At 40.5% G+C, this 13,033-nt stretch overlaps 2 protein-coding genes across 2 annotated transcripts in view; one reads left to right on the top strand and one right to left on the bottom strand.

Moving 5' to 3' along the window:
• dmtf1 (cyclin D binding myb-like transcription factor 1) overlaps nucleotides 1-1,970 on the top strand; it is a 10,252-nt gene extending 8,282 nt beyond the window's left edge. Inside the window, exons 13-16 of the mRNA XM_037696126.1 lie at nucleotides 1,035-1,193; nucleotides 1,261-1,458; nucleotides 1,755-1,854; nucleotides 1,936-1,970. Coding sequence (XP_037552054.1) covers nucleotides 1,035-1,193; nucleotides 1,261-1,458; nucleotides 1,755-1,854; nucleotides 1,936-1,970 — 492 coding nt within the window. The remainder of the gene's footprint in view (nucleotides 1-1,034; nucleotides 1,194-1,260; nucleotides 1,459-1,754; nucleotides 1,855-1,935) is intronic.
• Nucleotides 1,971-4,485: 2,515 nt separating this feature from the next.
• tmem243b (transmembrane protein 243, mitochondrial b) lies at nucleotides 4,486-7,036 on the bottom strand. The gene is made up of 4 exons (XM_037695601.1): nucleotides 6,951-7,036; nucleotides 6,819-6,869; nucleotides 6,327-6,428; nucleotides 4,486-5,276 (listed from the first exon to the last, which is right to left on the bottom strand). The coding sequence occupies exons 1-4, from the start codon at nucleotides 7,026-7,028 to the stop codon at nucleotides 5,157-5,159; spliced, it is 351 nt and encodes a 116-aa protein (XP_037551529.1). The 5' UTR covers nucleotides 7,029-7,036; the 3' UTR covers nucleotides 4,486-5,156.
• Nucleotides 7,037-13,033: the final 5,997 nt, after the last annotated feature.

The raw sequence follows: 13,033 nt of genomic DNA, 5'->3' as shown, positions 1-13,033 counted from the left end.
ATGACTCCGTCTCTGATCACATGACTCCGTCTCTGATCACATGACTCTGTTCTTGCTCCATGGACTGTGGAACTAAGAGACAGTTGAGGGGCTCGTGTTTGTACCGACACTTTAGAGCTGGGTGGAGAAACGCAGCCGGGCCGCACGATGTTCGTTTTTAGCACTTTAGCTAGCTAGTATCGCGTGCAACTAATTAGCGTTACGCCAGTACCGACAGGTGGAGGGAGGGGGTGCGCAGTTCGGTTCGGTTGTTTGGCGCTCTCAGGTCTGTTAACGGGGCGCTTGACATATTACGTCATGAAATTAACATATCATGATGTCATTTATTTGCCCGGGCAAGCTTTTTTTTTTTTTACCGGTATTGTCGTGAACGATATGATATGGCCCAGTCCTAGTTCACATTTAATACATCAATAAATCAGAGAGGTTACTGATGCAGCAGAAGACGGAGAAGAATAGTTTCTGTCTCATGTTTCCCCCAAGAAGAAACTGTCCACACGACATGATCTCACTCTTTTTTGTGTTTCTGTCTTATAATTACACACATAAAGAAAAACATCAACAAATCAAGATGCAAAGAGACAAAGTCTCAAGATCCATGTGATCTAAAAATAACAGAAACTAAAATATAAAAGTTATAAAGTACCTAAAAGTACAAAATGACAGCTTAACTGTAAAAAAAGTTGCCGGTAGTTAAAAATAAGAGTTAAAAGTGGAAAGAAAAAAAAGAAAGTTGGTTTAAATGCCAACTAAAATGAAAACGACAAAAATGACGACAGAAAAGCTTCAAACTGAAACTTAGAAACACAAAGACGTCCAAAATAACAAACTTAAAGGAAAACATGAAGAAAAGGAACGAGTTTTAAAGAGAAACCAAAGATGGAGAAAGATAAAAGACTCGAGGAACGAGTTGAACGTCTCTGAGCTTCGGTCGAGCTCGTTGCTTTTATCATTTATTCATCAGAAGAAAGAAAAAACGTCGTTCAGGAGGAAATCATGGACCGTGTTTGATTGTTTGTTTGTTTGTTTTTCAGGCGTTCCACCTGCAGCCCACCAGCACCCCGGGGACCTACTACCTCCAGACGACGTCCAACCAGAGCCTTCCTCTCAGTTTATCCAATAACAGCACTGTCACCCTGACGACAGGCTCCTCCCCCTCGTCACATGAGCACATCATCCTCCACAGCCTGTCGGTCAGTTCTTCGTCTCTCCGCTGTTTGTTGTTGTTGTTTTTAGACGTTTTTTATTTTTTCTCCTCAGACCGACAGCCTCTGCTCCAGCGACGGCGTCATCATCCAGACAGTCTCTTCTGACCCCGCCTCCTCGGAGCCGCGGCTGGTCGTGGAGGCTGAGGGGCGGAGCCAGGACGACCAGCTGGATGCAGCGAGCCTGCTGGAGGGTTCGGCCACGGTTATCACGGAAACCCAGGAGTCGGTAACGGAGACGTTCACTAGCAAGGTTTAAAAGTTTTCCATCATTTTAAAATGTCTGGCGAGACAGAGGCCCCGTGGCTCATCTGGACCCAAACAAATAAACTAGAATGCTTTTAAATGCATTTTAACCAAAAACCTTCAGCTGGTTCAGGTTCCTCACAGCTGAAGAACATTAAACTTTCAAAATAAAAGCAGGACTGCAGCAAAAAATTTGGGGGGGCTGATTGTGTCAAAATGTTTTTGTTTTTGTCTTGATTCAAAATGCTCACAAGCTAAAAAACAAACAAAAAACACTTTTTATTTTAAAACTGTTCTCACCAGGGTCCGACCTCAGTCCAACATGCAGCAGTGCATTCTGGGATACCATCGGGCAGCACGGTGCTCATCGTGTCTCCTCCCAACATCAGCAGCACCCTGACAGGTAACAACACACACACCTGAGCAGCTGTGACGACGTACGACCCAAATAAAAACCTGGACCTGGACTCCTCTCTGTCCTCAGATCCCATCTTGGAGAACCAGGACGGTTCTGACTGAACCGGACCCGACCCGCTGCGAACTGTGAGTGAGCTGCTCCCGTTTTAAACCCGACTGAGCCGTTTGAGTTAACGAGGAAGTCCCTGGATGAAATGTGAAGGCAGCTTCGGATCGGGACGAACGTTTTGGACCTGGAGGGACACGGAGTTGTCCCCAGGAGGACAAAATGGACAGCTGTCCAACTAAACCAGGACTAATTCTTCATAAAAAAGCGTTAACGAAGTAAAATCACGCGGCACAAATAATGCCTGTTTATTACAGGAAGGAATAATGATGAAGATAAACTATTTAAATGTTTTAATTTAAAATTAAACAATGATGGTGAGGTGCAGCGTTTATTTTCTAAAGTTGTATCATTACAGACACGATTAACTTCTTATAGAAATATACATTTCTCATGAAAATACTCAGAAGCTTCTTTGTTCATTTTATTATATTTTTATATCATTGAGGCGCCTTCGTACTATTTCAAGCTCCAAAGCTTTGGACCAAAACAAACATTAAAACACGAGCTCGACTGGGACTGGTGCTGCGAGCTTTTGGAGGAAACTCGGAACAAAGCGTCAGATTTCTCCGGACAACGATGGAATTTTGTTAAAACGCAAAAAAAAAAAAAATTAAAAACACAGAACGCTGGACGTTCCAGTACTGAACTGGAGCTGAGGTTCGAGGGTTTCTGACACATTCAAACTCTTCTTCTGCTGTTTTCACGTCAAAACGTCGGCATTTTGTCATCTTAGATTATCACAACAGGAAGTCCCAGGTAGGCCGGTCACGATAACAAATGTTGCTGGGCAGAAAGTATTGCGATAAACGATAATATTGTTTGAAGTTTGACAATAATTAGAAATGGTCAAATTTAAGACAAAATGTTGGTTAAGTTGTTTTGCATGTAGTACCTTTTTGACCACCAGATGGCAGTATAAGACTGTTTGAATTCAAGGATGGATAGTGAGGGAGCGAGCAGCGTGTCTCTAAGAAAAATGTGAGGGAGGCTCCTTGACGTGACATGGGCTGTCTCACCTTTATTTGGTTCTCAAAATGGAGGACGCTCGGTGGTTTGAGCTCTTTGGCATTTGTCACACAAAGCTTTTAATAAAAATCAGTAAACAAGTTCTCAATTTCTTTTTGCAGAGAAAAACAACTTTTTACACGAAGGCACGAATTTCAACCGTGAATTTTGGAGCTTTGACAAGACGGAGGTTTTTTTCTCGAGGCCGACCTGTTAGCTTAGCTCGTAGCTTCTCAGCTTAGAATGATCCAAAAACGCGATTTTGGACGGTTAAAACAGATTTTAAAGGGGGAGGGGGTCAGTGAGGAGCACCGGAGTTGAGTCTTTTGTCATCCAGTGTCTTCAGTAGAAAGAGAGAGACGCGAAACGATAAAGCCGATAAATGAAAATGAGGTCGATAATTTTCATTTATCATGTGATCAATTGATTTATTGTTTATCACGACAGGCCTAGTCCCAGATTATTTTTGGGCTATGGAAAGAAAAAGTTGCTGGATGTGGGAATGGGACGCTCTTCAACATTTCTTTAAAGGATTCTCGTTTATAATATTAAAACTTTAATTTGTTGCATTTGTAATTACTTGAGTTCAAGTGAAGATACGTTGACGTTTTATAGTCATTTATTAAATTAAAAGTCTTATAATCCACATTTCATGCCAGAGTTTAAACCAAGATGGCCACCGCACCTCCAGAAACGCGTCAAAGCTCAAATGATGCGATGTGAATGACCCTCAGCTACTACCATGTACACCTGCCGTCTTTGTGGCGGCCATCTTAAATGAGTCCAAACGTGAGTCGCTTTCAACGAGAGCTTCTTTAAAATCCATCCAGTGGTTCAGTGGATATTTTGCTAACAGCCGAACGTGACTGATCCCAGTGGTTAAATCAAATCCAGGAGGCTGTTTGTAAAATACGGAGGAACAAGAACCGGAGTATAAGGCTGGAGGTAAACAGAAGCAGCGAGGAGACGCTGAAGAGTCGGCTCCCGAGGCAGAGGAGCGACATGAGGCGAAGCTGACGATATCAGCTGTTCCTGCATTTCGGAGACGGACCACAAAACTGAAGAATCGGATGCGATTCACATCGGACCGTCCAATCTGTTCTGTTGTCCGGTCCATCACGGGGACACACGGAGACAATTACCAGTCAGTCTAACATGCATGTTTTTGGTCTGTGGGAGGAAACCGGAGTATCCGGTGGAAACCCACGCAGCACGGAGAGAACATGCAAACTCCACCCAGAAAGGTCCCGGGTCGGGGTTCGATCCGATGACCGCCGTGCTGCCAGGACTGGACCGTTCAAATCCGTGAAGAAGCGAGCGAAGTTAACGTGAAGCTAAAAGGCCGTCGTCTCTTCGCCCACCAGAGGTGCTTTGAATCGGGTGGTCGGCGTGCACTTTCATGTAGTACAGATGGACGTGTTGAGGTTTTACATGTGAACAGAACGCTGAGAATCAGCTCCAAGTGGAGCAGAAACAGACAAAAGTCAAAACATTAAAGCTCAGATAAATGTCAGGATCAATAGTGCAATGTTTAATTCAGCGGCAGGTTTCTGTGTATAAAATCATTTTAATAATAATAATTCTTTGTTTATAGCTTTAAGTGCGTATCAGGCAGTGAAAGCTACTCCGACAAGGAAAAGCAGGAAACTAATTCAACACAGGAATGTTTTGAAGCAGAAACTGGAAGAAAAACATTTGTTGGATTTTTCTGCTTCAGAACGCTGATTTTCTCCTTTTCTCTGCTCCTCCTCTAGCCTTTGATGTTCACTCCTCCTCTAGCCTTTGATGTTCACTCCTCCTCTAGCCTTTGATGTTCACTCCTCCTCTAGCCTTTGATGTTCACTCCTCCTCTAGCCTTTGATGTTCACTCCTCCTCTAGCCTTTGATGTTCTTTCATCTTCCTTCATCTAAAAGTTTATTTAATTGTCTACTTTAAAGAAATTTGCCTTGAAGTGGATCAACTGATCCTTTTAGATCCTTCAAGGTGAATGTTTATTTGCACGTAAACAAGTCCATTTATCTTCAATTTCAACCGCAGGCTGATTTTAGGGCGCGCTTGCATAATTCCTCCCCCTAGAAACAGTTGCTCTCTTTCAGTTTCGGTCCCAGCGTCGTCTGCAGGTTAAAGTTTTTGGTCGCGTTGTTCCTTCGCCGAACGTCGTCCTCCTCCGTCTTTACCTGACGTCGAAGAAGTACAGGTTGGCACAGATACACAGCAGCACGATGGTGGCCAGCATGTAGTAGATCAGCTTCCTGAATTTGGGCTCCAGGTCTCCTTGCCTGTACCAGAAGATCTGAAGGTGGAGAGACGGGAAAATCATTTATGTCTCGCAGAAAATAACAAAACAACTTCATAAAGAATGTGCTTTTCAGGTTTCATAATGTAAAAAAAAAAAAGTAATTGAAGAAAAATTTAAGACAAAACAATCAGTTGTGATAAAAAAAATAATATTTTTGGACTTTTATTTTGTAATGATCTTCGCTGACAAAATGTCCAAGGCTTTGATGTGTAAAATCTAGAAAATCAAACAGAACAGAGGTATAAAAAAAATACATGTTAAAGCAGCTGCCAGCAGGTCTCCGTGGCAACCGCGTATGCACGTCTCCGTGGAAATGCGCGTCTCCGTGGCAACCGCGTACGCGCGTCGCCGTGGAAACGCGCGTCTCCGTGGCAACCGCGTACGCGCGTCTCCGTGGAAACGCGCGTCTCCGTGGCAACCGCGTACGCGCGTCGCCGTGGAAACGCGCGTACGCGCGTCTCCGTGGCAACCGCGTACCTGCAGCACTCCTAACAAGACAGGTAGATAGTAAGACTCCATCAAGCGTCGCAGTGAGAGAACGGCGAGTTGAATGCGCTCGTCTCTCACTGGAGTTTTTACGTTTCAGAACCTTCCAGTTTTGACGAGAGGACTCTGGACTCAGATACGAAGGAAGTCTCTGCGTCTGTCCCACAGCTCTGACACGCATCGGGTGGACGAAAAGACAGAAATCTACATTTTGACGTATAAACTGTAGCCGTGCAGCCAAAATTGTTTGAAGAAATGTACATCGTACAACGGACCGCTACCAAGCACCAGAACTCTCTCCCTGATTGATTTGCACTTATTGATATTTTCTTTTAAGCTGCAGGATCAAAAACTGAAGAAAACCAGGAATAATTAACAAATATTAATCGGCGTGCTCTAATGTTTTATCATTAGAAATTTAACAAAAAATACTCTAGAAGATAATTAACATTTTAAAACAACCTCCCGACTTTTTTCCCTTTAAGCAGAAAAAACTTGTTCCCACTAAAGTCCAGTAAAATTAAATCAAACCAGAGTAGATCTGTTTTTATTTGTTACCAGCACTATTGTAGATCCACACGCTAACAGGATGCAGACGGCAAAGAAGACGTTGAGCGGCCGCGGAGGCATCGAGAACACAAACGATCCGATCACAGTCACCTGGAAAACAAACATTTGTTCTTTAAAACATCCAACTTTAAATTCTTTAAACATTTGAACAGTCAGTTTTAGGATAAAGTTGATTTAATGATTCATCTTTTTCCTCTTAAATGAAAATCTGCTTGAACGCCATAATTATAGAGAAATTTGGTAAAATTGCCTTTTTTAAATTCCAAACGATTTTTAAGAACCGATTCTGGAGAAGCTTCAGACTTTCTGTGAGTTAAAGTCTCACAAATATAAAAAAATGTGTTTCTTTAAGAAGATTTCACAATTAAACTGTTAAAAGTAGTTTTTGATGAACAAAGTTCAGTTTGATCAGACAGGAAGTGCCTTCTTCTCTCTCAGGCTCTCCAGGTGGAAACTAAACTGTCGGTGGCACGGACTCACCAGAACCACCACGAACGTAAAGCCGCCCACGGCCACGTTGACGATCCGATCCTGCAGGAAAACACATTGATCAGCTGTCAGGTTTTCTCACAGAACTTCCTGGCTCTAAACAGACTCCCTGCGGGTTCCCACCCGAGCCGACGTCTCTCCGAACAGAGGCCGGTTGTCCAGGCCGCTGGTGCCGTAAGTCCGGGTGGAGAAGTCCTCCATGGCAGCACCGACCCGTCTCAGCAGCGCCACCTCCTGGATACGCCGGGCCGCAGCATGCTCGCGTCGGCTGTCAGTGTGAAGGGAGACGTGGGGGCATTTCTGCAGCAGGTAGACACTTCACTTCACCTGCGAGACAGAAAAATGACTAATCGTGTGTCCAACCGTCAGGAAGAATGAAATCTGCACAATCCTCCTTTCAGTAATAAATGTGACCTTAAATTGAACATTTCTGAACCAAGTCTGTGACCAGCTGCCAAATACCAGCTGTGCCGTTCCCTACAGAAACAGCCGATGTGACCACTGTTTGTTTACATTGTTTACGTACCCACATTTCAGATGTACATCTCAATAAATGTGGAAAACTGCTGCAGCGAACTCGAGCTGCACCGACGCGTTTCAGGAGGATCTTCTTAAACGTTCTCGTCTTCTGCACCGAAGAGCTGAAAACTTTTGCCCAAAATAATATAAAGAACCAAAAAACTAATTGTCAAGTCCTAAAAATAAAAAAAAATCTACAGTCTCAGGAACTTAAAAAAAAAAAGATAAATAAAAAAAAGTTTAATTGAAATCCATCAGAGAAGCCTTTAAGTTAGATCAGTGACCTTTAACCTTTGGGACAATTCGATTAAAACCAAAGTATGTTTCTGTTGCAGGAAGAAAAAAAAACATTTTCATATTAAATTAATTTCTGTTTTTAGTTATTTTGTCTTAAAGTTTAGTATATTTACTCTAGTTTAAATTTTTTAATTAGTTTAGCTTCTTTAATAAATATTACTGTGTTCTTACCTCCTGAAACAAGAAAGCTTTTCTTTATTTTTTTATCTTTAAAGGTCGTTTTATTATTTTTTTTTGCATGAAATGCAACAACTAATGATGTAACAAAACAGAATTAACTGCTCCGGTATTTTTACTGTATGAATGTTACTGAGGGATGACGTGTCCTCTCAGCAGAGGTCAGACATAAATCAGAGAACTGATTCACCAGCGGCTCCGAGACTCCGGACTCTGAGCGAAACACCCGTTTTTATCCTTTAACAAACAAAACGGATGATGTGAAGGAAACGGTTTTGAACAAAAACTATAAGGATCTTATTCAGATTCATCGTTGTCTCCCTGCAGAAGCTGCAGCGTGGCCGTGCAAACAAACAAACAAACAAACAACTTTCACGTATGAGGTTTTAAATTAATGCAGGTTTAAAATAAAAGGGAACTTACAAGAAATCCTCTACGTTTAAGTAAAAAAATAAAATAAAAAAAAAGTTAATTTTTAGTTTATTAAATCTTTTTGTTTCGTTCATTCAATCTGTAAGCAGATTTAGTTTATTAAATAAATTTATAGGAAGTTGATAAACATTTTAAAAGGCTTTTGTTAAAGTTACGGTCCTCGCGTCGACAGCGTCTTCCTTGACGTAAACTTTAAACGACTTTGATCTCGCCCCAGTTTTCCTCCACAGGTCTTTATTTTATATGTTCGTGTTTAAACCTCAGTGATGCTTTTAGCTTCTTTGTAAAAAGGCTGAAGAAGCCGACGCCGATTCAAGCTTATTCCTAAAATCAGTACCAGTTTTTATCATCTCCTCTTCCTTCTCACTACAGAAGCCCAGAAGGGACAAACCCTGGCTCTGTTGAAGAGTAAAACGATTCGTTATTACCTTTTCAAAACAAAATTAAATTCAGTCTTAAAGAACTACGGCAAAGCAAACGCAGGGCGGCTGTGGCTGAGTGGTTAGAGCAAGAGTTGGGGGTTCGATTCCACCAGCAGTCACATGTTGAAGTGTCCCCTCATTGCCTCCGATGCGTGTCCCATCAGTGAATGGATGTGGTTAGTCTTTGTAAAGATCTGATAGAGCCGTATGAATGTGTAAATGAGGACACGTGTTGTTGTAAAGAGCTCGAGTGTCTTGATAAGAGAAAGGAACTGTACAAGTGAAGTCCATTTACCCAACTTTAATCAGCAATAGCCTTGGAAAAAGCTTAATCTGTGAGGTTTAAATAAACATTTTAACTCTCAAACACTAAAGCAGCTGAGCTTTATAATCTTGTTTTCCGATTTTGACCTTTTTCTGAATTAAACTTGGTAAAACGTTTAAAGAAACGCAAACGGCTCCCTCCAGTTGGAAGCTCTCGCGTCCCAGAATGCTCCTGGGTCGCCTGCGGTTTTACTCGTCTTGTTTTAGTTGCAGATTTAACGCGAGGAACAGCTGCCTAGTCCCCGACAGTTTTTAGAACCAGCCCGCATCCTTTTTTTCTGTCTGCGCACCTGGACTCTAAATTTAGATCAGCATCTACAAAAACCACCAAACCCGATCCTGTGGGTGTAAAAACAGTGAAGAGACGCAGGAAGATAAATTCCTGTTCTACTTCCTGCAGAAATGTTTAGTGGGCGAGAAGGCAAAAGGAAACGACGCCCCAGGAGCTTCATCAGCTGAAATAAAACCCACAAACTGGAAAAACAAAAAGGCTCGTTATGAACTGGAATAAACCCGGCTTATAGCTGAATTCCTCCACAGCCTTGTGACCCACGGGAGCGCTCAGAACAAACCTCATCTGCTTTACATGTGAAGTCACCTCAACCCTGGAGCACAAAAATCCCCTAAACGTTAAGAAATTAACAGAAAATACTCCTGATTCAACTTAAGAGACATTTTTGTTGTTTTTAAAGTTCAGGATTCTGCTCCTGAGCTGCTGGCGTTTATTTTTTACGTCTTTAAAGACAAACTTGTAGTTTCTTTTTACTGTAGACAAATACAGCTTTTATGTTTTAAGGATTTTTTGCTCAATTTCAACGATAAATACCTCACAAAATGCACATTTAATTTAATAGCTTTTAAATGCAAAAAAAAAGGTTGATAAAATGTGTATTAAGAAGATCAGGTGACTAAAGGTGATGGGGATTTTTACAGATTATTATCAGAAACAACACAGACTGTAAAGAAATTTAACATTAAATAAAATTAGTTTCTGTTTGAGGAGTTTTGTGGATAAATTAGAAAAATAAATGTCTCAGTCTGGTAGATATTAGATTATAGAAAGTAGATGTTAAAAAGTCCAAACTTTCACTTTATTGGCTTTAATTCAAACTCAGATTATCAAGCTTTAAACACACAAATTTACCCCAGCAGCTTTTAAAAACACACTTATTTTCAGACTAACCAGCCAAATGTTTAAATTAATGTTGATGACACGCCGGAAACATGATTTATAGTTTGTCATTAGAGTCAAAACGTAATTAAATGGTAAAATAAACAAAAGGCTGAGATTTACTCCTGAGGCTAACTCAGATAGCATGCTAACGAAGCTAAGCTAACGCACCGAAAATAATGTAAAATATTCACACGAAAAACGGTCCGGACGAGCCGTGGAAGGCCCGGTTCCAGTCAGGGTTACTCACCTCACAGTTTCCGTGCAGCACCGGCTCGAAACATAACTTCACAGAGACCGAGCCGAGCCGGGTCAGAATTAAAGCCCGGTAGCTTCGGTTCAAGCTGTTAAAGGCGAGTTCATTTAACGTTGTGCCGACCGTGTGCGCTTCACAGGCTGACGCAAAGCTCTGTAGATTTCACCGAACTGACAAACCGCTTCCTCACTCTTTGTTTATATACTAATTGTCATTGTAAACGGCACATTTAAGCCGAATTCTACGTGTAAATAACAAGAGCAGTGCATTTGTGTTTAAATAAGTCCAAAAACAACAGTTGAAATTGGCGATTCCCGCGGGGATCTAAACCGTAAATTCCTATTTAGGAGTGGAGTAATATAATTTACGAGTGTCAGTGAATGCAACATCAGCCCTGTCAAAAATAAACAAACGGACTCGTCATGCAGCTTTTATTAATTATATTTATTTACATTTACTATATATTAAAATAGCTGTATGGATAGAATAAATGTTTATCATTTAGAAATTTATTTTTTAAATTTTAACAAAAGAATGCAACTTTAATGTTTACTATCTTTATATTTATGTATTAGTTTAATGTCACTAAAATGATTTTAGATCATTTTATTTTTCGTGTAATAAAAAACCCTGCTTTACTAAGATTTAGTTAAGCTTCATATGCATTTATTAAACATTTAAAACATTGTTCTGGAATTTTTTTTTTGTTTGTTTATTAAAAAAAACTATTTAATTTATGTTTTATTATTTTTATATTATTTATTTATGTTAAACGTTTGAGATAATTGTTAGTTTATTAAGTTCCCAACACATTTTCTCAACACTGCTTTACTCACTATTTATTTTCTTGATGTGTAATTATTTTTATTTTATAAAATGCTTTCAAATATAGTGATAAAAGATCAATGCTTTTTTTTAACTTTATATTTATATTTGTTTTTAATTAAATTTACTGTAGCTATTTAATACTTTGTTTTCCAATAACGAGCAGTTTTACAGCTGTTTTGCTTTATCATCTTTTTTGTATTTGTCATTAATTCAAATGCACTTTATTTCTATATATTAATTTTATGCTTTTTTTTTTCTGCTGCAGGTGCACCACCCTCTTGACTTTAAATGAAAATATTAAAACTATATTTGTCTTTTTGAGCCATTAAATACCGAAACATATATGTCATTCAATTTTTATGAGCTGCATTTTATTTTGTAACTCCCCAGACTGGTCAGCTACGAGACCAGAAGAAGAATAAAGTCAGCCAGTGTTCCATGACAAATTGAAATAAACTTCCTAGAAGACCCCGACCTGTTTAATTTGTTTCATCAACAGCAGTGAAGTGGAACCAGCAGCTGTTTTAATGTCCTGTTCTGTTGATCTGATACCAGAAGGAGGGATAAAAGTGTTTCTGATCAGATTGTAACTACTTTAAATCTCTTTACACAGAATCAGCTCCTGCACCGGGTCAAACCCAACATGTGGAACGTGGTGGGGGTCCATACCCCCCCAGTATGGTCACATGAGCAGAGCCTGACGGGCCCAGAGCTTAATGAAAGAAAATCATGAGGGAGTGAGTGTGAAACATGTTTGTTACAGGGATCAAAGCTTTTTTCTTTGTTTCACCGTTTCATAAAAACTGATAAAACTAATCAATGCGTTGTTTTTTTTGTATTTTTAACTGATTTTTTAATATAAATACAAATAAAAAAAACTAATTTCTGTTCATTTTAATATACTAAAAGTTTACTTTTGGTTTGTTTAAGTAAAGACTGTTTTTAACACTCAATCTTCGTTGCCATGGTAACGGTGAGCTTTCTTCTTCTCTGATGGAGGACCAAAGTGCGACATGTCCAGTAGGTGGCGCCAAAGGACCAGACATTAAATGTAAATTCAATCTTTACTCATACAGGTTAGTCCCATTGACACTCATTTACAAGAGGGACCTGATTTTAACCAAGACAACAGTAAATACTCAAAACGCTTCACCAAACCCAGCCGGTCGACGCTGATGGCCGCTTGTCCTGAGCCTGGTTCTGCGAAAGGTTTCTTTCTCACGAGGGAGTTTTTCCTTTCCACTGTCGCCTTCATGCTTGCTCAAGAAAGTTAAATTCAAAGCAGTCTGCTCCTCAGATAAATGGTGTTAAATTATTATTTTTATACATGAATGTTTCTGTTCAGTGCCCTGAGACGACTTCTGTTGTGACTTGGTGCTCTGGACTCTACTGTATCTATACAAAGCTAGTTGAACAAATCTAAAGAGACTAATCCGAGCTTTATCACATTCATACACTGATGGGACACACATCGGAGGCAGTGAGGTGTTCAATGTCTTGCGCAGAGACACTTTGGCTTGTGACTGCTGGTGGATTTGAACCCCCAACTTATGCATTGGAGGATGACTCCTCCAACCGCTCAGCCACGTCTCTCTTGTAAACGAGTCTCCGAGGCTCATTGGGATTAACCTGTCTAAATGTTCCAGAGCTTCAAAATTCAGCGGAATAGCCCTTTAGTGAGCGTCTCATAGCGGAAGCCACCGACAGGGGGCGGAGTCACCAAACCGGATCAACAAAAATAAAACGTAGAAGAAGAAGATTGAACTCGGCGCGCACTGAC

Source organism: Nematolebias whitei, chromosome 22, assembly GCF_014905685.2.
Source record: "Nematolebias whitei isolate Nwh7 chromosome 22, NemWhi1, whole genome shotgun sequence".
NCBI lineage: Eukaryota > Metazoa > Chordata > Actinopteri > Cyprinodontiformes > Rivulidae > Nematolebias > Nematolebias whitei.
This window is presented reverse-complemented; position numbering and strand designations above follow the sequence as displayed.